General features: G+C 41.3%; 2 protein-coding genes across 6 annotated transcripts in view; one reads left to right on the top strand and one right to left on the bottom strand.

Moving 5' to 3' along the window:
- Positions 1-4,913, bottom strand: part of SHROOM1 (shroom family member 1) — a 48,097-nt gene extending 43,184 nt beyond the window's left edge. Inside the window, exon 1 of one of the 2 annotated variants that reach the window (XM_079967922.1) lies at positions 4,756-4,913. The gene's annotated coding sequence lies outside the window, so the exon portion shown is untranslated. The remainder of the gene's footprint in view (positions 1-4,755) is intronic. The other variant, XM_079967921.1, reaches the window with a different exon arrangement.
- Positions 1-21,726, top strand: part of GDF9 (growth differentiation factor 9) — a 49,386-nt gene extending 27,660 nt beyond the window's left edge. Inside the window, exons 1-4 of one of the 4 annotated variants that reach the window (XM_079967986.1) lie at positions 5,091-5,226; positions 13,352-13,464; positions 18,403-18,728; positions 20,704-21,726. In XM_079967986.1, the coding sequence (XP_079824112.1) occupies positions 13,445-13,464; positions 18,403-18,728; positions 20,704-21,644 (1,287 nt within the window). In that variant the 5' untranslated portion in view covers positions 5,091-5,226; positions 13,352-13,444 and the 3' untranslated portion in view covers positions 21,645-21,726. Of the gene's footprint in view, positions 1-5,090; positions 5,227-5,708; positions 5,805-13,351; positions 13,465-17,063; positions 18,729-20,703 lie in introns of those variants that run through there. The other 3 variants (XM_079967984.1, XM_079967985.1, XM_079967983.1) reach the window with 3 other exon arrangements.
- Positions 21,727-22,367: the final 641 nt, after the last annotated feature.

Raw genomic sequence — 22,367 nt, 5'->3', positions numbered from 1 at the left:
CGGCAGCTAGACTGGTGACTGGGAGTGGCCGCTGGGACCACATAACACCGGTTCTGAGAGATCTGCACTGGCTCCCAGTACGTTTCCGAGCACGATTCAAAGTGTTGGTGCTGACCTTTAAAGCCCTAAACGGCCTCGGTCCTGTATACCTGAAGGAGCATCTCCACCCCCATCGTTCAGCCCGGACACTGAGATCCAGCGCCGAGGGCCTTCTGGCGGTTCCCTCATTGCGAGAAGTGAGGCTACAGGGAACCAGACAGAGGGCCTTCTCGGTAGTGGCGCCCGCCCTGTGGAACGCCCTCCCATCAGATGTCAAAGAGATAAAGAATTACCTGACATTCAGAAGACATCTTAAGGCAGCCCTGTTCAGGGAAGTTTTTAATATGTAATGCTGTACTGTTTTTAACACTGATTGGGAGCCGCCCAGAGTGGCTGGGGAAACTCAGCCAGATGGGCGGGGTATAAATAATAAATTATTATTATTATTATTATTATTATTATTATTATTATTATTATTATAATATTCCTGGCCAGCTACAGACCAAACTACACATTACACAGGAGATCCATGCTTCTTACACAAGCTCCATGATCATTATGTTGGAGGTACCAATGTTTGTTTGTTTTTTACTTAAAAGCAGCTGTGCATAGGGTGGGGGTTCAAATTTGATCGGAGTTGTGGTGCTTAACCTTTTCTCCCTATAGTCCAAATCACACACACCCTCCTTAAATTAGGTTACTTCATACTTTAGGTTGGGAAATTATACAGCATCCATCCCCTAACCCACAGCTCCAATCAAATTTGGAGGCAGCCTTCCCCTGCCAGTTGCTTTTCAATAAAAATAAAACACTGATCAATTCAATCATGGACCTTTCACTTAATTCAAAGTTTGGCCATCACTTCTTCTATACACTGTATATAGCCTTATATACCGACTTTCAGTCAAATGGTTTCCAGAGCAGCTCACAACAAAATACATACAAAATCAGAAACAAAATGATAAAATCAGAAGAAAAAAACTTATAAAGAAATCAGCAATTAAAAATAGCAGATGAATGCAGATGAAACTCAGAACTTTAAAAGCCTGGGAAATTTGCACTTCTCTGAATTTTTCAATGAAAAGTTCTCCAACTCACACCCCTCCCCCTCAGTACAATGAAGCATATATTACGAGAAAGTGTCACACACAAAAATGCTCATACTAGTAAAACATAATGTACAGAAATGCACTATGTTAGATAAAATAACTTGCAATTATATGTGTATCCAGCAAAATTGTATGCAAAAATGCATACGAATTTGAATGCTGACTTAAAACACAACAACAGACTGATGTGGAAATGGGTAGAATTAAACTTAAGAATCGAAAAACAAGGAATTGGTAGAAACTGAAATCGACAGATTTGTCTATCCTTAGCAGGCATGCAAGTCTCCTTGGTTACAGTCTCCCCAACAATGGTGATATCTATTTCTATTAAAATCATAGTAATTACTTCTAAATGTGCATTTTTACATATAAATTAGCATATGTTCACTTTATGCATCCCTGTGCCTTCTTTTGTTCTCCATTTTTGACAGTGCGTAATTTGGTCCCATCTCCCTCTTCCTTCTGCATACCCATTAATCTGTTCTACGAGTTCTCCCAACCCCCTCAAGCAGATCGTGGGGGCATAGGACACACCAGAGGAGTGGGGCAAATTTCTATTTCACAAGCAGAAATTATTATATTAATGGGTAGTTTAATGCCATCCCATGTCCCATATTAAAATAATTTTATCAACCAGTTAATGAGCTGATTTTCGGTATGCATTCCAGGGCAGAAATGCCTTTCCTTCAACCTGTTTAACCTTTGATGATGATGCATTGCTACTGCTATAGCTGTGGTGGGTATTTTTAACCTTTCATAACAAATGCACTTAAAAATACACTGCTTTTGCAGATTAATATTTAATATATCCAAAAGTGGGCCTCTAAAGCTTTCTCAGACTCTCAATCATTACTGAAATAACATCCTTGTTAGATGCCCATACCTCCTATACAAAGTTTCTAACTGAGACCAATATCTTATCTGATGCAATTTAACAATTTTGGTTGTAGATCTTTTTCCAACCAGAGTAAAGTCAGTAAAACCTTGAGAATTATAGACTTTGACTGGTTGATTCCTATTATTCCTCTTACGAGTATTTTGTTTTTATATTCTGTGTTTTATTGCAGTGTTGTATATAGTGTTATATATTGTTTAACTTATGTATTACTGTTTGCCACCTTGTCAAAAGAAATTCTAAAAAGCAGGATATAAATTTATTGACTATAATTTTTAAAATAAAATTTCTCCTTGAGTTTATGCATCTTCAGTTTAGTGAAACAGGATTAATTTTAATCATTAATCCCCTTTCAAATGGGTTTGTATGGTATTTTTGTATGGTATTTCCACTTGAAAGCAGAACTACATTAAGTGAAATAGGTGGTTTTTGAATATGATTGAAATGTTTTTAACTTCTTTTTTGAAAAAGTGATTATTACATATCTGTTTAAAGTTTCCTGGCAATGATCACACAACACAGTCACAGATTAAGTCAGCTAGCCTATGTATGCCAACCAGGGGATAAGGCCTATTGGACATAATGGAATTTACTTCTGAGTACCGTAAATATGCAAAGGACTGAACAGCAAATCTCTCATTTTCATTACTGAGTTTAGCCATTTTACACAAATGTCTCAAGGAAATGCACAAATGTTAGTAAAATATACAATACAACATTTAAAACCAACATGCAACACAAGCTAATCAAATCAGAAAAACAATCCTTACACACACAACTCAGCTCTAACTCCCAGAAAAAGCCCCCAAAGAAGAGAATACCACTAGCTGTTGCAAACAAAAATTAACAAATACATACCTAGGGAGCAAGAAATAGATTTGCTTGACACTGAAAATTTGTCAGTCTTGGCACCAGGAAAACCTGGGGAGAACATTCCAAAGACAGGGGGCCACTACTAACAAGACCCACAATCTTCTCACTGCCCTCTGAACCCTCGCTGGCTGGAAGCATACAGAGAAGCACCTGCAATGCTGACCACAGGATCCAGGCAGGCTCATATGCAGAAAAGTTTTCCACAAGGCACGAAGAACCTGAGCCACATAAGGCTTTATAGGTTGACACCAGCCCCTTGAATTGGGCCCAGAAACAAATTAGCAGTCAGCGCAGTACTGGATTCATGCGTTTGGACTGTGTGATTCCTTTCAATAATCTGGCTGCTGAATTCTGCACCAGCTGCAGTTGCAGGTCCACTAAAACGTTGCAGTAATCCAGTGGTGAGGTTACCAAGGCATAGATCACTGAAGACATGTTATCCTCATCTAGATAGGGTTGCACTTGGGCTACTAGCCAAAGCTAGTGGAAGGCACTGTTATTCTGCTATAACCTGCTTTTCTCAAAGCAGCTATGAGGCTCCTGTATAGGGCCAGCCCACCCATGAGGCAAGGTAAGGCAACTGCCTCAGGCAGCAGGGTCTACTGGGGCAGCAGATCCCAATGTAGATCTTTATTCAGTGCCAGCTGATTCAAGAGGCAAGGTAATAGCCTCTGGAGACAGGATTCACAGGGGCAGCAGATCCCAATGCCAATCTTTCTCCTCCCTCCCCCTTGTTCCTGATGTAGATCTCCCCTCACTCCTTCTTCCTTGGCGATGGGGGGGGTGCCATTTTGGAGCCCACCTCAGGTGCCAAAATGTCTTGGGCCAGCCCTACTCCTATATGTAGGCTCTCAGCCGATGTGGATATTTCTTTCGTTTCAAAATTGTGCAAAAGTTTACACAATCTCGAATTGCCAGCCTTTATTCCCTGAAGTTTTTAGTCGAGACGGAGTAGCTGTTTCTACACAGCTCTGCTTATTTCCTTGGCAGCAGCAAGAGAGAATCCCATTAATGGATCCCTGCATCACACAGCTGTAATGGAAAAGGTAACTGCTGCCCTTGCAATTGTTACAAATGCTTTGCGAATGAATAATAAAGCTTCCATTTAGCTTCCAACTGGTGCATATTGAGGGAAATGTGGCAAATCTGATGGCCGCAGCCCTGTACTGACTCTTAAGTGATCCTACCGCAGTCAGTAAAACATCTCTGGAATGAATTAATCCAGGTATAGGGCCAAAGTGGTTCCGAATTTTAGCCTAGCTCATTCTAAATTAATAAAGGACTCTTACTCTAGACAAGATATAATCTTACTATATAAGGCTAGCACAGACAACACTGCAAGTTATTTATTTTTTACTTTTTTCCAATTCTATAAAAGCAAGTCAGCTATAGCTCCAATACAAATAAAAAAAAGCCCCACAGAATTTCAATGCATTCTTTATGGTTTTCACCTCCATTTTCCTGAGGTTTCAAACAAGAACACAACTTCCTTGCACTGCTAACATTTTTTCACATTAAAAAAAATGCAACAAACTGGGTTCAAATGGTCAGTTACACATTTTGCGTCCTGAAGTACCACATCACTGAACTCTAAACTGTGTAAGAAGAAAACAGACTGCCTTTCTCAATCTCCCACTGGCAGTTTCAAATCCACCTTCTCTATAAATCCCATTCACTTCCTTAATGATTTATTGTCTCCAGATGTGTACACGCATAACCAGGAATCAGAACCAATCAATATAATGTCTATAACATATGTCTACTCTCTCCCCGACCGAATTTGTCATTTCTAAAGATAGGCTGTCAAGCGAACCCTTGACAAAAACCAGTCATAATTACCTGCATGCCATCATTTGGTGCTGTCTCTGTTTTAACTGTACTTCCCAAGCTGTTGGCTGAAAGAGATCGAGGTTTTGACAGACAGCATTGTTTCCCTTGGAGTGCTGGCAAGTAGCAAAATGTTGCTGTTATTCCTTTAACTCTCTTCCCACACAGGAGTGCAATTTCCGAAAGCACAGTGAGAGAGGACTCCGCTTCTTTTGAGTTTTCTTTGGTTCCCCTAGCTACTTTTAGATCATAAAGGTAATTGGAAGGATTCCCTGTCCAATCATGGGGAAGTAGGTGGGGCTAGAATAATGAACCTGAAACTCTGGCTTCAGAGTAAAAGCATTTCAGCCTGACCCAGATCTCCTCATGCAAAAGAGAAAAGGGAAAGCACCCGCCAGCACTGGACAAAAGGATAAACTGGGGGATTTACGCCACTGATTACAGTCCAGCTCAAGGCTCAGTTAGTAACTAGAATCTTTTAAGGTATTGAAACAGCACACAGGGCAGCCGCACATTCATAATGCTCTCTGCTTATAGTATAGACCTCACATGACTCATTTGTTTCTGAGGGAAAAGAGTCTTTTATTACTTCCTTGTTTATTCCTTTCTCTTTCTCTACTTGCCAGACATTAGCAACATTTTGATAGGAATGTTTCCAGCTCTTTGTAAGGAATATATTTGGAGTGCAGAGGCACAAGTTAGGCCTTTCTAAAGAGGATGGCCAGCTAATGGATGCTTTCCTAATTATGGTGTTTGTTCACAAAAGTACCCCTGCAAATTATATGCACAAGGAAAATCATGGTGTATGAAAAATTCATACTCCTATCTACGCAGGTGTCCGACAGGTATGTATTTGAATTCAGTGGTCCAGAATTAAGACAATAAAAAGTGAAACTCTAAGGTATAAATAACTACTGGGAGGGGCTGCAGCTGTGCAGCAGCAATTGCATTGCAGGTGTGAGACCTCAAGTTCAATCTCAGCAGATCCAGCAAAAAGTTTTCATGCAACAGAGCTTGGAAGAAGGTCTTCCTGAGATTTTGGAGAGGTGCTACCAGCCCAGGTAGGCAATAATGAACCAGATGGATCATTAGCCTGTCTTATAAACAATTTGCTTTGTATTCTTCTCATGGGTGTAGCTTGTGAGATCGTTCTCACAAACAAAAATTGTAATATTCTAGAGACAGAATAAGAACCAGATTTACCTATGTGTCTTTAGCAGAAAAACCTCCCAGCTTACTCAAAACACAGGTATATTCACATTAAGCTATGGATAACGAACTCTTAAAACCCATGGGTCTCATTTGGATTTTGCTCCATAAGGTATGAATAAAGCTGGTTCGAGATGTATCTGGATGGATACAGCTAGGAGCTGTACCAATCACTGCTTCTCTGCTGTAAGATACAAGTGGAATTGCAACTGACTTTCCACACTTCAGAATGGGGCATAGCACTTTTTTGGGAGAGGGGTGTACATTCCCCTGAACAAACTCCCTCCACTGCACACCAATTTTTAAATTCTGTTCTTTAATTTGCATGAATATGCTTATTTAAATTACAGTTTTGTGATTACTTTCAGGATGTCAAAAATTATTAGAGGGCATTTTAGGGCAAATTTCATACATGGGGTGGGGTGTGAATTAATATATTGCTAAAATGGCAGCAGCCAAAAAGGTAGTGGAGGTTATTATAGTCATCCCCGTCCCCACTTGAACATGCTAATGATATTTCATTTCAGCATTATTGCACAATTTTTTCCTTTAAAAATATAGCTGGAGACATTATAGCTCTAATTAAAAGACTGAATTTAAAAATAAGCATGATAATAAAATGGCACCCAGCCTGTGAAGGTGCACAGAAATGGCAATAGGTTCACCCTGCCTGATATATCACTGCACATGTCAGAAACATGCCTCTTAGAAGGGTGGAGGAGTAGTCTAAAGCAGCAGAGAGAGTGACTGTTCCATTTTGTGGGGGAGTCAGATTTGGCAAGTCTTTTTGGAAGGCAGTCTGAGAAAGGATGGAAGCAGCGTAGGAAAACACAGGACCACAACAATTTGATGATGCCATCGTATGGATGCCCCATAAAAGTGGAAAGCATGACAATTACACACTAAATACTTACAGCGCCATCTTAGGCATGTCTACTCAGAAGCAAGCCCCAGTGAGTTCAACAGGACTTATACTTGGGTAAATGGGTATAGGACTGAGCCTAAGGCACCCTGAGAAAGAGCTTTCATGTGAATCTCACATTTGTACTTGAGAACTGATGTATTACAAGAATCGGATAATATTTAACCAAGTTGCAGAACAAGTCTTTGACTTGGTATGAAAGGTGCTTGGGGAAAATTTATTTCCTCCTGTAGAGAGGCTGACAATGTAGTAAATACTTCTACTGATAAGAAAGTATGTGAAGTTGGGGGGGGGGAGTAGTTCTGACTAAGCAAGATATCTAAACGCTAACTTTTTAATCAGGTATGCTTAACAAGAGGATGGAGCTAAATATATCCCATGTCACTACATACTAAATCAGGCTGGAGACCCTCAAGCCCAGTGCCAATTGCAGCCTTCCAGGCCTCTGTCTGGCCCTCACAACTCTCCCCTGACTGTACCCTTCTCCCCAGGCTGTCTCCCTCACTGGTTCTGCTCCGTGGGCTTTTATGTGACCAAAATGCATCCTTGGAGTATGATTATCCACTTGCTTGCTTGGATGGGGAATGAAGAGATGTGTACATGCATAGACTTCTGACTTTTGTAGGGGTGCTCTATAGCCTCTTGTACAGAGGTAAGAGTCACGTCCATTACTATACTACTGCACATTTAGAGGTATCCTAAAACACAACATCACTGTAGTGCGCAGTTGAAAAGCACTAAGGACATACTGAACACCCTTCCTGTCCATTAGGTCAATTTTATCATTAAGGAAATTGTATCTAATTTAATATTGTCATATTGCTTTTCTGCCGAAACACAACCAATACGTTTTTCTACAATAGCACAAATTACATCAAAAATATGTCAGATACCTTGAAACAGAACAAATTTTTAAAACACAATAAAAATAAGCAGCACTATATAAAACATTAAAGCCTTAAAACAGACAACAACAACAACAACAACAACAACAACAACAACAACAACAACAACAAAAGCATTAACAGAGTGAGGTTCTAATCCTAAACCTTATCTGGAAGCATGTCTCAATGATCTCCATGGGACATAGTTCTTAAACTGACAGGTATAATATTGCACTGTAGAACACAGTTCATACTTTTAAAGCTGACTGGAATGGAGTACCGTATCTGCCTCCAGTTTAAAAAAGAGGAAGTCTTTTCACAAGCAAGCAGCTCCACAAACCTGATCAAGGGTCAGCAAACTTTTTCAGCAGGTGGCCAGTCCACTGTCCCTCAGACCTTGTGGGGGCCGGACTATATTTTTTTTTTTGGGGGGGGGATGAATGAATTCCTATGCTCCACAAATAACCCAGAGATGCATTTTAAATAAAAGCACACATTCTACTCATGTAAAAACACCAGGCAGGTCCCACAAATAACCCAGAGATGTTTTTTAAATAAAATGACACATTCTACTCATGTAAAAACACACTGATTCCCGAACCATCCATGGGCCGGATTTAGAAGGCAATTGGGCCAGATCTGTCCCCCCCCCCCTGATTTAAAAGAGCCTTGCAGCCTTAGGTTACTCGTAGCCACTGTGTTAAGGATAATACCAAACACAGAGAATAAAAATTCACATTTTAAAAAAAAAATAGTGTAGTGCACTAAACAAATCAAATAAGGGGCTGATGCTGGTGAGTGCACCCAGTGAGTTTTCTAGGTTGATGTGAGAATACAGAGTAAGCTAAGGTGTACAGTTTCATACATTTTGAGAAACACTGATGCAGTGAGGTTACTATAACATCCTAAACACTTCGCCCATAGGGCCAAATAGTGTTGTTGCATTTGCCAGTGGATGCACACCCTCTCTTAACATAAACATCTGCAAGGACACCGGCAAGTGGATTGGGTTATATGTTTTAATCTCTGGATTTGATTATAACCATGGCCTGTGTTTATATATTTTAATCTTTGGATTTTATTATCTTTCCATTGTGGTTTGAGGATTTAACTAATACATGCCACCCTCCTAGAACAACCTCTAATGTCAGTATAATGCTGCATGGTTGAAAGAATACAGCTTGAGAGCTTTCGTCTAAAGATTTTGAAACTACAGATCATCTTCTAAACCAAATCCTCACGTAGGGCATGCCCCAATTTTCCTTGTAGTAATGGGCATCTTTGCAGGCAGAATCACAATCTGCCTGTCCCCACTAGACTTTTCCACTGAGCTGCATATGACTTGAAGTTGCAGGAAGGAATGTTTAGTGATAAGAATCAAACCTTCACCACTCAATGAGTATTACGGCAAGCAGGCTCTGATGACAGCCTGGCATATGAATGGACTGTTTCTTGTCTAGGGAGAGCTCAGCAAATCCCTGGCTTAAGTGGCTCAGAATTTGACTCAAAGGAAAGGATGCAACAGGTGGCATTATCACTGCTAACCTTGCCTGCCCCCACTTTCTTACCTGTTGCAACAGTGTCTTTTGGTTCTTGCATAGGGCACACTTATGACTCTTCTTAAGTGCCCTAACAAGAAAGTAAATTACTGCCTTGCGCAGATTGCCCATAAAGCCTTGCAGTTAGGAGGGGGGAAATGAAAAGCTACTTTTGCAACAGTGCCATTCCCTTTCATTAGCAAAAGAAAGCAGATCTCATGAGGTCTGTGGAATGTTAAGGAATGCAGTAACTAATGGGAAGGAAAGCGCTCAACAGATAACGTTTGCAGCAGTTTGAATTTTCATAAGACGACCCTGTGAACTAGTATTTCAGAGGCTTACCTATGAAGAGAAAGAAAATGTGGGGGGTGGGGGGCAACAAGTTCTGTTAAGTTGTGGGTTGACATAGCAGACGACACAGCGATTTCTCCAAAGCAGCTCTTTATTTGTAAGCTGGAACAGAACTGAACTGAAGGCCTCAGTCAGCCTGCTTATATAGAGATCCAGTACCTTGTTACTGTAACAACTTTCTAAAACTATCCAATCACTGAACGTCACTTTCGATCCTTCATTTGCATACAAACTATCCAATCACTGAACGTCACTTTCGATCCTTCATTTGCATAACTATCTACAGTATCCCCCTGCTGGCCCAGGGTGAGAACTTCAGTACATAACAAGTTCCACTCTCCTTAACAAATTCAAAAAGGTAGAGCTAAAGGAAAACGCTCAATTTTGGGTTACCAAAACATAAAAATAACATTTTAATATTCTAATAGATAAAATATATGCTACAGATAAATATTTGGCCAATGCAAAAGAACAAAAGACGTGCAGAACTTCCTCATCTCACCTCGTTGCTTTAGGGATCCCTTAGGCTGTGATTGGTTTAGAGCCATAGACATCCCTTCCTGGGTGTGCGTAGCATCAGTCCTGTGCTCTCTCGCTATGGAAAGGTCAGGGACACACTGCTTCCCTGCAGTCCAGATCTGCCTGACACGGCTTGTTCACACTTCCACTTGCCTAGAAAGCATGAGGCTGAGAGGTTTCCCCCTTGCTCTGCTCTTTCCCAAGGAAAGCCTACTCTTTAGCTCTACATTGGAACAAACAGAAATCTGTAGAAAACCTGATGTGTTTGCTTCAACTGAGCACTGAAGAGCAGTTTTCCCTTGGCAAAAACCGTGGGACAAGAGGAAGAATGGAGCAGCCCAGTCTCTCCCTCTCCCCATCTCCATCTGCTCCACTAGACTGACACCCCCTTTGAGTCGCACCAGTCACTTTGCCTTAGAAAAAAATGCTCAGTGAACTTTACTAGCCCACAGCCTGGTCACCAGCTTTGTCCCTATGCTCAGGCTCCTGACCAACATCTGCAGATAGTTCAGTTACTGGAAACAAATAAGGATGACCAGAGTCTGTTACTATAATCAGTAAAGCTGTTTATCCCTTGACAGCTTTGACTGCATAACACAGCACAGTCACTAAGCAATCCAGTAATCGCAAAGACGAAGTTTGTCTCCAGGTTTTCTGGAGTTTCATATAGTGAGTGTTCGCATACCTGTGTGTATTAGGAAAATTTGGTTTGCAGTAAGGTGCTGGAGGATTTAAAAAAAAAGAACCCAAATTCCCAATGAAACCATGTGGAAATGGGGAGGACTGACTTTAAGATTTGAATAGTGAGAAACCAAAATGGACAGATTCACACATCCCTATACTGAAGTCAGAACAGCCATGTTAGGGTAGCAACTATCAACCTTCCAGAAAGCAGAACTGGGGAGAAAAATGTTTTGGTATGAGAAATTGGGCTGACAGCTGTTGCTTTATTACACGCAAATTTTCAAATACAGAAGCAATACCCTTTTCCAGGTTTCCTAATTAAATCAGCTGTGAAAAAAATCCATAGATAGAAGTTGTTCTGCCACCTTTTGGGGGGTTGCAGGGGCATTCAATTTGCCAAATGTAATCCTGAGCTTAAATTGAAGAAAGTAGGAAAAACAACTGGGCCAGTAAGAGGCAATCTAAATCAAATCCCTTATGAATACACAATGGAAGTGAGGAACAGGTTTAAGGATTTAGATTTGGTGGACAGAGTGCCTGAAGAACTATGGATGGAGGCTCGCAACATACATGAGGCAGCAACAAAAACCATCCCAATGAAAAGGAAATGCAAGAAAGCAAAGTGGCTGTCCAACGAGGCCTTACAAATAGCGGGGGAGAGAAGGCAAGCAAAATGCAAGGGAGATAGTGTAAGATACAGGAAACTGAATGCAGATTTCTAAAGAATAGCAAGGAGAGACAAGAGGGCCTTTGCAATGCAAAGAAATAGAGGAAAACAATAGAATGGGAAAAACCAGAGTTCTGTTCAAGAAATCTGGAGATATGAAAGGAACTTTCCGTACAAAGATTACCATAATAAAGGACAAAAGTGGTAAGGACCTAACAGAAGCAGAAGACATCAAGAAGAGGTGACAAGAATACACAGAGGAATTATACCAGAAAGATATGTACACCCCAGGTAGTGGGGTTGCTGACCCTGAGCCAGACATCCTGGAGAGTGAAGTCAAATGGGCCTTAGAAAGCACTGCTAATAACAAGGCCAATGGAAGTGATGGTATTCCAGCTGAACTATTTAAAATTTTAAAAGATGATGCTGTTAAGGTGCTACACTCAATATGCCAGCAAATTTGGAAAACTCAGCAGTGGCCAGAGGATTGGAGAAGATCAGTCTACATCCCAATCCCAAAGAAGGGCAGTGCCAAAGAATGCTCCAACTACCGCACAATTGCACTCATTACACACGCTAGCAAGGTTATGCTTAAAATTCTACAAGGCAGGCTTAAGCAGTATGTGGACCAAGAACTCCCAGAAGTGCAAGCTGGATTTCAAAGGGGCAGAGAAACCAGAGACCAAATTGCAAACATGCGCTGGATTATGGAGAAAGCTAGAGAGTTCCAGAAAGACATCTACTTCTGCTTCATTGACTATGCAAAAGCCTTTGACCACAGCAAACTATGGCAAGTTCTTAAAGAAATGGGAGTGCCTGATCACCTCATCTGTCTCCTGAGAAATCTCTATGTGGGACAAGAAGCTACAGTTGGAACTGGATATGGAACAACTGATTGGTTCAAAATTGGGAAAGAAGTACGACAAGGCTGTATATTTTCCCCCTGCTTATTTAACTTATATGCAGAATTCATCATGCAAAAGGCTAGACTGGATGAATCCCGTGCTGGAAGGACAGATCCTGAAGCTGAGGCTCCAATACTTTGGCCACCTCATGAGAAGAGAAGACTCCCTGGAAAAGACCCTGATGTTGGGAAAGATGGAGGGCACAAGGAGAAGGGGATGACAGAGGATGAGATGGTTGGACAGTGTTCTCAAAGCTACCAGCATGAGTTTGACCATACTGCGGGAGGCAGTGGAAGCCAGGAGTGCCGGGTATGCTCTGGTCCATGGGGTCATGAAGAGTTGGACACAACTAAATGACTAAACAACAACAACAACAGTAATTAAGCCATCCCAGAACACAAGCCTCTTTCTTGGAAATAACGAGGGAAGAAACTTAGGAAAGGAGTGACATTTTTAGCAAGTTACAACTGACAAGGAAAGGGGGTTATTTTATGTATTATTCTGCTGAAGCAAAACGGGGAGGAGGGAAATGTAAATTAATTCCTGGCTTGTCTTTCAGGGCACAGTGCCCTCACAAGACAGCCTATAAAAGGAAATTTTAAAAGTCATAAAACATCAGAAGCACAAAAAAACAACAGATTACTGTTCAAAACCATTAATTTAAACCACCAGCAGCCAAATGCTTTCAAGCATAGCACATTAATGAAATGTGAGCTGGGATAAAAGCATCCTCAAAATTCTCCTGAAAACCAGCAGTGATGAGGCCATACACATCTCCTTGGGGAGGCAGTTCCAAAGATGGGGTTCTGCCAGTGAAGAGACTTATCACGGGTAGACTGCATGGTCTTACTTAGCAGACCAGAGGACAGGGTGGGAAGAATAGCTTTTCTCCAGGCTTTTCAAAACACCTCCCTTCTTTTTCCATTCAGAAATCATACAGTTGGTACTTACCTGGAACGTGAGTCAAGATGTCAATCCTTGAAGAGCAGTTCTGTTGTTAAACTTCATGCAGCACTCTGGACATGGCCCAGGGTATTTTGGGGTAAGTGATAGAGAAATTTAGAAAATGTAATAATAATTCCCAGCAGGTACTTAAATGTCATTGTATTGTCTCCAGGAGAATGCAGTTCCTCATCATCACCACTAGCAAGTCCTTAGTAATTATGCAAGAACAGGGATGTGTTTGTGGGTGTACCTGGGTACCGCGGGTGGCGCTGTGGTCTAAACCACTGAGCCTCTTGAGCTTGCCAGTCAGAAGGTCAGTGGTTCAAATCCCCACAATGTGGTGAGCTCCTGTTGCTTTGTCCCAGCTCCTGCCAACCTCGCAGTTCAAAAACACACCAGTGCAAGTAGATAAATAGGTACCACTGCGGCGGGAAGGTAAACGGTGTTTCCGTGCACTCTGGTTTCCATCATGGTATTCCGTTGTGCCAGAAGCAGTTTAGTCATGCTGGCCACATGACCCAGAAAGCTGTCTGTGGACAAACGCCGGCTCCCTCGGCCTGAAGTCACATGAGTGCTGCAGCCCCATAGTCGCTTTTGACTGGACTTAACCAGTCATTACTAGGGCATTTGTACCTTTAAGGAGCCTTCCAATTAAAAGTGAACTGAGCTCGTGCTCTTCATATTTTGGTTTAATCCACAAAGGGTCTAGACTTTCTTCATGGTGGCAAATGAACATACTCTCCCAGCTTCTTCTTACACTATTATTAGATGGCCATTTTAAGTAGCAGCTCACTGCAGGCTGCAATTCATGAACAGTTTTTATTGTTTTTGCATATGGTGGATCTATTAACTACAAAGCTAGACATCTGTATTCCACCCTGCATCACTTCGTTGCCGGTCAAACTCTCCTTGTGGAATTCAAATTTCACTATGATCCAAATTCTGAAAGCAGCTGTACTTTTTCAAAGTCTGAAAACAGCTGGAGTTTTTTGGTTTGGTGTGTATGTTTGCCAATAGAGAAATTTCACTGGTGCACCCTCAAGAAGAGCCTCATATAATTTGTTAGTTACAGTCATGCCTGGGATGCCAATAAGCAAGTAAAGGAACCTGGCAATGAGAGCTCACCCTGTCGCACTCTGTCCCAGCTCCTGCCAACCTAGCAGTTCAAAAGCACACCAGTGCAAGTAGATAAATAGGTACTGCTATGGTGGGAAGGGAAATGACATTTCCATGCGCTCTGGTTTTTGTCACGGTGCCCCGTTGTGCCAGAAGCTGTTTAGTCATGCTGGCCACATGACTTGGAAAGCTGTCTGAGGACAAATACTGTCTCCCTCGGCCTGAAAGCGAGATGAGCACAGCAACCCCCTAGACTCCTTTGACTGGACTTAACCGTCCAGGGGTCCTTTACCTTTTTACCTTTACCTGGGTAGCATCTGTGAGTAACAGTACTCCCTCTTCTCATGCCCACTCCATGTTGCAGTCTTTAAAATGTTTTTGGTTTATTTCTGTTTTCAAACATATTTATAGATCTAACACCACGCTGAAAAAGAAAAGGGGGAGCATTAAAAAAAAAAGTGGTGACATTGAATAGAACTACCATTTCTCACTCCTCCACCAGAACAGTGCCCTGCCATTTTAAAAAATCTTCTTTCTTCTATTTATCTTTAGGATTCATATTAGTAAAAGAAGAGAAGTGATCCCCCTTGCTACTGCATCTCCCCCATTTTAAAGCATTGTATATCTGTTACCCTGCAGCAAAGCAATCCATCCTTCAGATGTTACTCAGGCTAACCTACTTGTGGATCTTTGTGAACACAAGCACTGTATTTACGAACAAAGTGAAAAATTTAAACATTTCCTGGAAAGGTCCTCCGAAACAAAACAGAGGGTTGGGGGAAATGTTATCTTTGCAACAGAACTACCTTGATGAATTTCTCTGGATCCTCTTTAATAAACGGGTAATTTACAGATATTTGTAATGCATCGGAATATCCAGAAAAGCCCTTAAGGTTGCAGCATCCTTAGAAACACTTTGTATTTGCATTCCAAAGTGCATGTTCCTACAGTTACTACAGCGTCCCTTGGTGGCAAGAAGGTGCACCTGCACAATGCAGGATCTGTGTTCAGCAGGTTTGGACTAGATGAACCCCAAGATCCTTCCTAGCTCTATAATTCTGTTATCCCTGCAATGATTAATGCTACATTGGCATAAGTATATTCATATCAACAAACTGCACTGAAGTCATTTATGGCACAATGATCAACAACATAGGCAAAGCTATTTAATGCTAGCACTACAACTATTATGTGAAAATCTAATTCTGCCAATATCTTCAGTAACAATGAGAAAGAAATTTGTTTTGTTTTGTTTTGCAGCTCAGTGCAAACCTATCTATTTATTTCACACCTTCCAAAACAATGCTTAGGCTGAAATAGTTATTCTTTGAAATTCACATTTCTTGAATTTTGCAGTGCAGTTCTCTAATCAAAAATATGTTCAAAAATATTTATACTGAGGGATGATGTTTATAAAAATGTGCATATATGTGTATATATATATATATATATATATGTATATGTATATGTATATGTATATGTATATGTATATGTATATGTATATGTATATGTATATATATGAGAAAATAACACACAAAAATGTATAATGTTACAGAAAATTGATTGCAAACATGTATTTTAGTCAAGACCGCATACTGAAACATTAGGGTACAAAGATCATTAAAATCCTGATTTTAACAAAACAAAACAAAACACAAACCTGCAAACTGATATGGAAATGTGGCAAACTGAATTATAGACAGGAAAAATGAGAAACCGAGATAAGCCAAAATTGACAGATTTGTCCTAATGTGCAGGTCTGCTTCAGAAATCAGTGGTTGAAATCTGTGGTCCCTTCTCACCTGGAGAACTCAAGCAACCTCTTTCAGAGGAGGCACACAAAGAAAAGCTTGCAGATTGTAAAAATATTATTCAATTCATTAAAAAAATTAAATAAGGTTTCTGATGACAAACCCAGGGTTTATGTAGATTAATACAGGAAGCAGCAGTTCTTGGAAGTATTGGCGTTCTTGGTTGCATAAGGCTTTATGAATCAAGTCATCCAACTCAGAGGTTGCAATCCTATGAACAATTACTTTTGAACAAGTCCCACAGAATACAATGTGGCTGACTTCTGATTGGACAGACATGAATTCAAGCTGCACAGCTCCAATCCAGGTTTGTTTGTTTTTAATACTTTTACTGTGCTTCTACTCAGTGCTTTTCCCCCTAGAAAAATAGGTGCCAGTACTCACCATGAAGTTGTTACAGTAAGTGCCACACTTTTTAACAACAAAAAAGAGGTGCCAGTACTGTGTATCCTTGAGCACCCCTGAAAAAACCACTGCTTTTACTCATATATTCGAATCAACATTTGATAATGGCTACAAACCAATAAAAACAAACTATATAAATACTTTCAACAAAACAGAATAATAAGCAGTCATAAAATCCCCAAACTAATCTGATGCACAATTACTTGTAAGCACCGTAGAACACATTGGGAACTACACTAGAGTAAATATGACTTTATATGCGGTGGCTTTCTGCTCAAACTTCACAAGAAACCTCTGAAAGTCAGAGGGTCTTCAAGAGCAGCGTCCCATACAGTGGTGCAGTTAAGTAATTTTGGGCTCTGAAATGAATTGTATCACAGCTTCCCCCCAACCCCTAAGATGGGAATGAATGCACCTGACTTCAAAATGTAGCAAGCCAGCACTCTCATACTTGAGAAGCCCTCGCACTCATTCTGCTGATGAAGCCTGGGATTTCTGCTTCAAAGCCTCCCCACACACACACACACATATCTGAAACCCAATCAACGTTATATGGATTAGTCAAGATTTTCTTCATTCCAGGTAAGAGAAATCTCTTTGATGACATCCTCCTGGCATTTATTTTGGTTTAAATATGCTTAGTTGATGTTTTTTTAAAAAGTTGTAGTTTCATTGGCCCATTATTGCAGGCAGTATTAATCCCTAAAATTTTAAGAATTAAAAAACGGGCTACTTTCCTGATTCCTTTTATTCCCTTTGGCTGAAAAGCAAAATCAAATAGTTAAGATCCATTGGCTTTCCAACCTCTCTCACGTTTCATGATGTCCTACACATATCATTGTCTTCTCTTGGAAGATGATGGGGTAAAATTCAGATCAAAGACCAGCAACCATATGTGATGGTGTTGTGCACAACTATACAGTGGTACCTTGGGTTACATATGCTTCAGGTTACAGACTCCGCTAACCCAGAAGTAGTACCTTGGGTTAAGAACTTTGCTTCAGGATGAGAACAGAAATCGCGTGGCGGTGGCGCAGCGGCAGCAGGAGGCCCTATTAGCTAAAGTGGTGCTTCAGGTTAAGAACAGTTTCAGGTTAAGAATGGACCTCCGGAACGAATTAAGTACTTAACCCGAGGTACCACTGTACAATGAAATGTTGCAACTACAGTACTAAAACTAAGCACATTTCCAGAATGAGGTACAATTTAGTTAATTTGGAGCAAGCAAAACAGTACAATCTATGCAAGTCTACTTTGTAGTAATCCTTATTTAGTTCAACTGAGGTTACTTCCAGCTAAGTATATATAGGGCCTGCAGCCTTATTTCCAGGTAGGTGTGCTTGGGTTTACAGCATTTGCTATACTTACCTAGTTAGCTTAGTTAAGCCTTGGAGTGGAGAAGACCTGGCTTAGCAATCAATTTCACAAGCAGAGACACACGGTGGAGTATTAAGATGATCAGTAAACTGGATTATCTCATCAGGTGTATGTTTTTTCCTTTAATGCCTTGTTAGAAAGGAATTACACCTGGATATTATTTAAGAAACCAGAACTGACCAGACCAGAACTGACTGACCAGACCTGCATGTGGAAAGGGTGGTTTCTTTGCTTCGACAAATCCCCATCATGAAGATTTTTGGGGAAGTACTTGTTTGTCTGTGGTCTCTAAGGCTACTTTTTTATGGCGTCTTGTGTTCCCTCAGTCCCAAGGATGAAGGGGGATCTCAGACATCGCTGGTGTCAGAAGCCTCTGAGCTGCCTCCAGTGTTGTTATTTTGTCCAGATGCAGAAAATGGCTATGGCCAGTTGCCTACTCCTTCCAAGATATTGTCTGACCACCATCAGCAGGAGTTGGGAGATTGTGTGCCAGGACCACGACTGGATCCCAAAGCCCTGAGATACATGAAGAGGCTTTATAAAAGGTCTACTACCAAAGAAGGATTCCCAAAGATAAACCATCTCTATAACACAGTCCGACTCTTAACTCCATGTACTGAAGGCAAGCACCTCACCATAGGACAAACAAAAGGTAAGTGAGGAGATATTTGATGACAATGCCCCCCCCCCAAAAAACCCTCACATACACACACTTGGTGTTTGGGGGTTGAATTATTATCTCATCCGTAGATTTGTTATTATTATCCCATCCTATACTGTTCTTCTTATAAAGGTACAAAAAAAATACAATTTATTGGTCCTGTATTTGTGTCTGTGCAGGTATGCAACCTTTAGTGGTTAATAAGCTCTCTGGTCAAGCTCACATGGATCTTCTCTATGAGTAGTTCATGTTTCCAAGCATGTAATAATGGGAATTTATCCTTTTCTAATGTGTATCTTCATGCTGGATTTCTATTACGGGATTTCTAATGTTAATATTGGGTGTATATCCAAAACTGTATGAGTTTTGTTTAATTATTTGTGGGACAGGCCAAGTGGGGATTGTAATAAAGCCAGTCTTAATTTTGGCAGAAAACTCGGAATGGGTCTGGTCATCTGGCCACAGTCTGGATTACTGTAATGTGCTCCTCATGGAGCTGCCTTTGAAAAGTGCTTAGAAGCTGCAACTTGCTCAAAGAGCTGTAGCCAGACTGGTGACGCACTGGTTATAGGGAGCATATGGCTGCTTCTGGGCACAATTCAAAGTGCTGGTTGTCACATATCAAGTCCTATGTGGATTCAGTCCAGGCTAACCAAAAGACCATATTTCTCAAGCGAACCTGCCTGAGCTCTTAGATCTTCAGGGGAGGCCCTTCTCTTGGTCCCACCATCCTCACAAGCATGCTTGGGACACAGGAAGAGGGCTTTCATGGTGGCTGCTCCCAAACTTTACAACTCCCTTCCTAGAGAAATTAGACTGGCTCCTTCCTTGTTGTCCTTATGCTGGCAGGTGAAGGCTTTTTTGTTGCAACAAGCTTTTGGGAACTGCCCATTTTTAAGAAAAGGGATTGAGCTGTGATGTTTTTATTGGAATGATATGTATGTTTTATTTGTGTGTGCATTCAATTGTTTAATGATTGCTTTTTTCCCCATGTTTTTAGCTGTTTATACTTTAGCTGTAAGCTGCCTTGAGTCCCTGTTAGTGGAAAAAGGAGGGATATAAATAAATATAATAATTTTGGTGGCATTTATATAGATCTGTTTAGCACTGTGTGTGAGCACTGTTTGGATTTAATAATTTGTAACAATTGAGGGACGCGGGTGGCGCTGTGGGTAAAACCTCAGCACCTAGGACTTGCCGATCGCATGGTCGGCGGTTCGAATCCCTGCGGCGGGGTGCGCTCCCGTTGCTCGGTCCCAGCGCCTGCCAACCTAGCAGTTCGAAAGCACCCCCGGGTGCATGTAGATAAATAGGGACCGCTTACTAGCGGGAAGTTAAACGGCGTTTCTGTGTGCTGCTCTGGCTCGCCAGAGCAGCTTCATCACGCTGGCCACGTGACCCGGAAGTGTCTGCGGACAGCACTGGCTCCCGGCCTCTTAAGTGAGATGGGCGCACAACCCTAGAGTCTGTCAAGACTGGCCCGTACGGGCAAGGGTACCTTTACCTTTACCTTTAACAATTGAGCCCTAGTTAGGATCCAAGCCTATTAGTTGTACCTTGGATCCCGAACACCTTGCAAGTTGAACATTTTGGCCCCCAAACGCCGCAAACCTGTAAGTTAGTGTTCCGGTTTGTGAATGTTCTTTGGAACCCAAACATCCGATGTGGCTTCTGATTGGCTGCAGGAGCTTCCTGCAGCCAACTGGAAGCTGCGTCTTGGTTTCTGAACTTTTTGGAAGTCGAACAGACCTGAAAAGTCAAGAGAAAGAAATGCAGGTTTTTGGCCCCTCTAAAACATTCTGGGGTTGCTCTAGGAATAAACTGCATCTTTAGAGTAAGGCACACAATTGAAATCTTCCTTGATACTTACAATGCTATGGGAAAGCTGGAGTTGCTGCTTAAATAACATAATATTACAAATAAATTGCTATCATTGGTACAAAGTGTTTTTTCTTTCTTTTGGCAGGAGACCTTCGTTCACCAGACTTCCTCTTCAGCTTGGACCATGTTACTGCTTTGGAGCACTTAGTCAAGTCAGTCTTACTCTACTCATTTGATAAGCCATTTCCTAAATTGTGGGCTGTTATGTGTACAGGTAATCTAGTTGTAAAGGCAGATGGTGGCTCTGGTCACGCACACCCCAATATTGAACATGCCACGACTTTCCATTTTGAACTTGGACGCAAACGGGCTGAGATTGATGTGACCTCTTTTATCTGGCCTCTGATAGCCTCTAACAATAGAAGCGTTTACATGGCTGTGAATATTGTTTGCCCGAATGACCAGCCTTCCAACTCCAAACAGGATCCCTTTAATATGACACGGGCATCGCTTTCTCTTCTCCTGTACGTCAATGACACCAGTGAGCAAGCTCATCCTACATGGGATTTTCTCAAGCACAAGAGAAGGAACTCCATGCGAGCCAGGCTGGAAAGGGGTCCTTTCGCAGGTCTCGGAGGAGAGGCAGGAAAAGACCTCAAACAGAGCGCAAGAAAGCCTCGTCACCGAAGAGATGGAGACGGGCAAGAGGAAAACATATCAGTTTCCATAGACAACTTACGTAAGTACTACGAACAGTTTCTTTTCCCACAAAATGACTGTAAGCTTCACAACTTCAGGCTGAAATTCAGCCAGCTGGGCTGGGACAGTTGGATAATTGCACCACACAGATACAATCCTCGCTATTGCAAAGGTGACTGTCCAAGAGTACTTAGGCATCGCTACAGTTCTCCTATGCACTCGATGATACAGAACTTCATACATGAAAAAATAAACCCCTCTGTCCCCAGGCCCTCCTGCATTCCTGCTGAATACAGCCCCCTGAGTGTCTTGGAGGTAGAGCCTGATGGATCAATTGTGTACAAAGAATATGCAGATATGATTGCTACCAAGTGCACTTGCCAATAAAGCCAGTGCTGATTTATTAATAATGTGATATTTTCCCTTAACAGTAGAAGGAAAGTAACCTGTTGGTTAAAAAAAAGAGAGAGACTTAGAATGGAGTACTGAGGCAGGTATTTTCAGGACAGCATTTCATTAGCCCCCTCTGATTTGAAAGAGGCAAAGTATGGGCATAAGGAGGTTTCCTTGTTATCTTTTTTTCTTTCTTCAAAGTGGGGGGGGGGGGGAGGGAAGACATGAATTGTGAAATGTTTTGGCTAGGGGGAGAGTGGAAGCGCTGTTTCTCTAGATAAGCAAAAAAGTAGAATGCCTGTCCTTTCATGGCACTTTTGTAGTGTTCTTCTTTAATCATGTTGAAAATATTTTTTATTTTGAAGAAATTTTATGACAAGTGTTTGGGCGCAGAAGGTTTTATTATTGCTAACTGCTCAATCACTTAATTTTAATAAGTACTTTTAGTGATTGAAACTGGTTGTCTGAGACAGCTCCTGTTCTTTATTATGATGACTACCAGATGTAAAGGTTTGTTTAAAGCAATGAATAACCTTTTGTTTAACTTTGAAGGCTCTCATGTTACAAAAGAATGTAATTGTAAAAAAAAAAAAAATGTCCTAGTTGTGTGTCTAGGAAATACCTTACTAGGGTGGCTAAACACATGACAAAATCCAGTGTGATGACATGTCTGAGTGGGCAGTAACCTGTAACCTGCATGCAGATCATACATGCAGC

The sequence above is a fragment of the Podarcis cretensis genome (assembly GCF_951804945.1).
Source record: "Podarcis cretensis genome assembly, chromosome: 2".
NCBI classification, from domain to species: Eukaryota; Metazoa; Chordata; class Lepidosauria; order Squamata; family Lacertidae; genus Podarcis; species Podarcis cretensis.
This window is presented reverse-complemented; position numbering and strand designations above follow the sequence as displayed.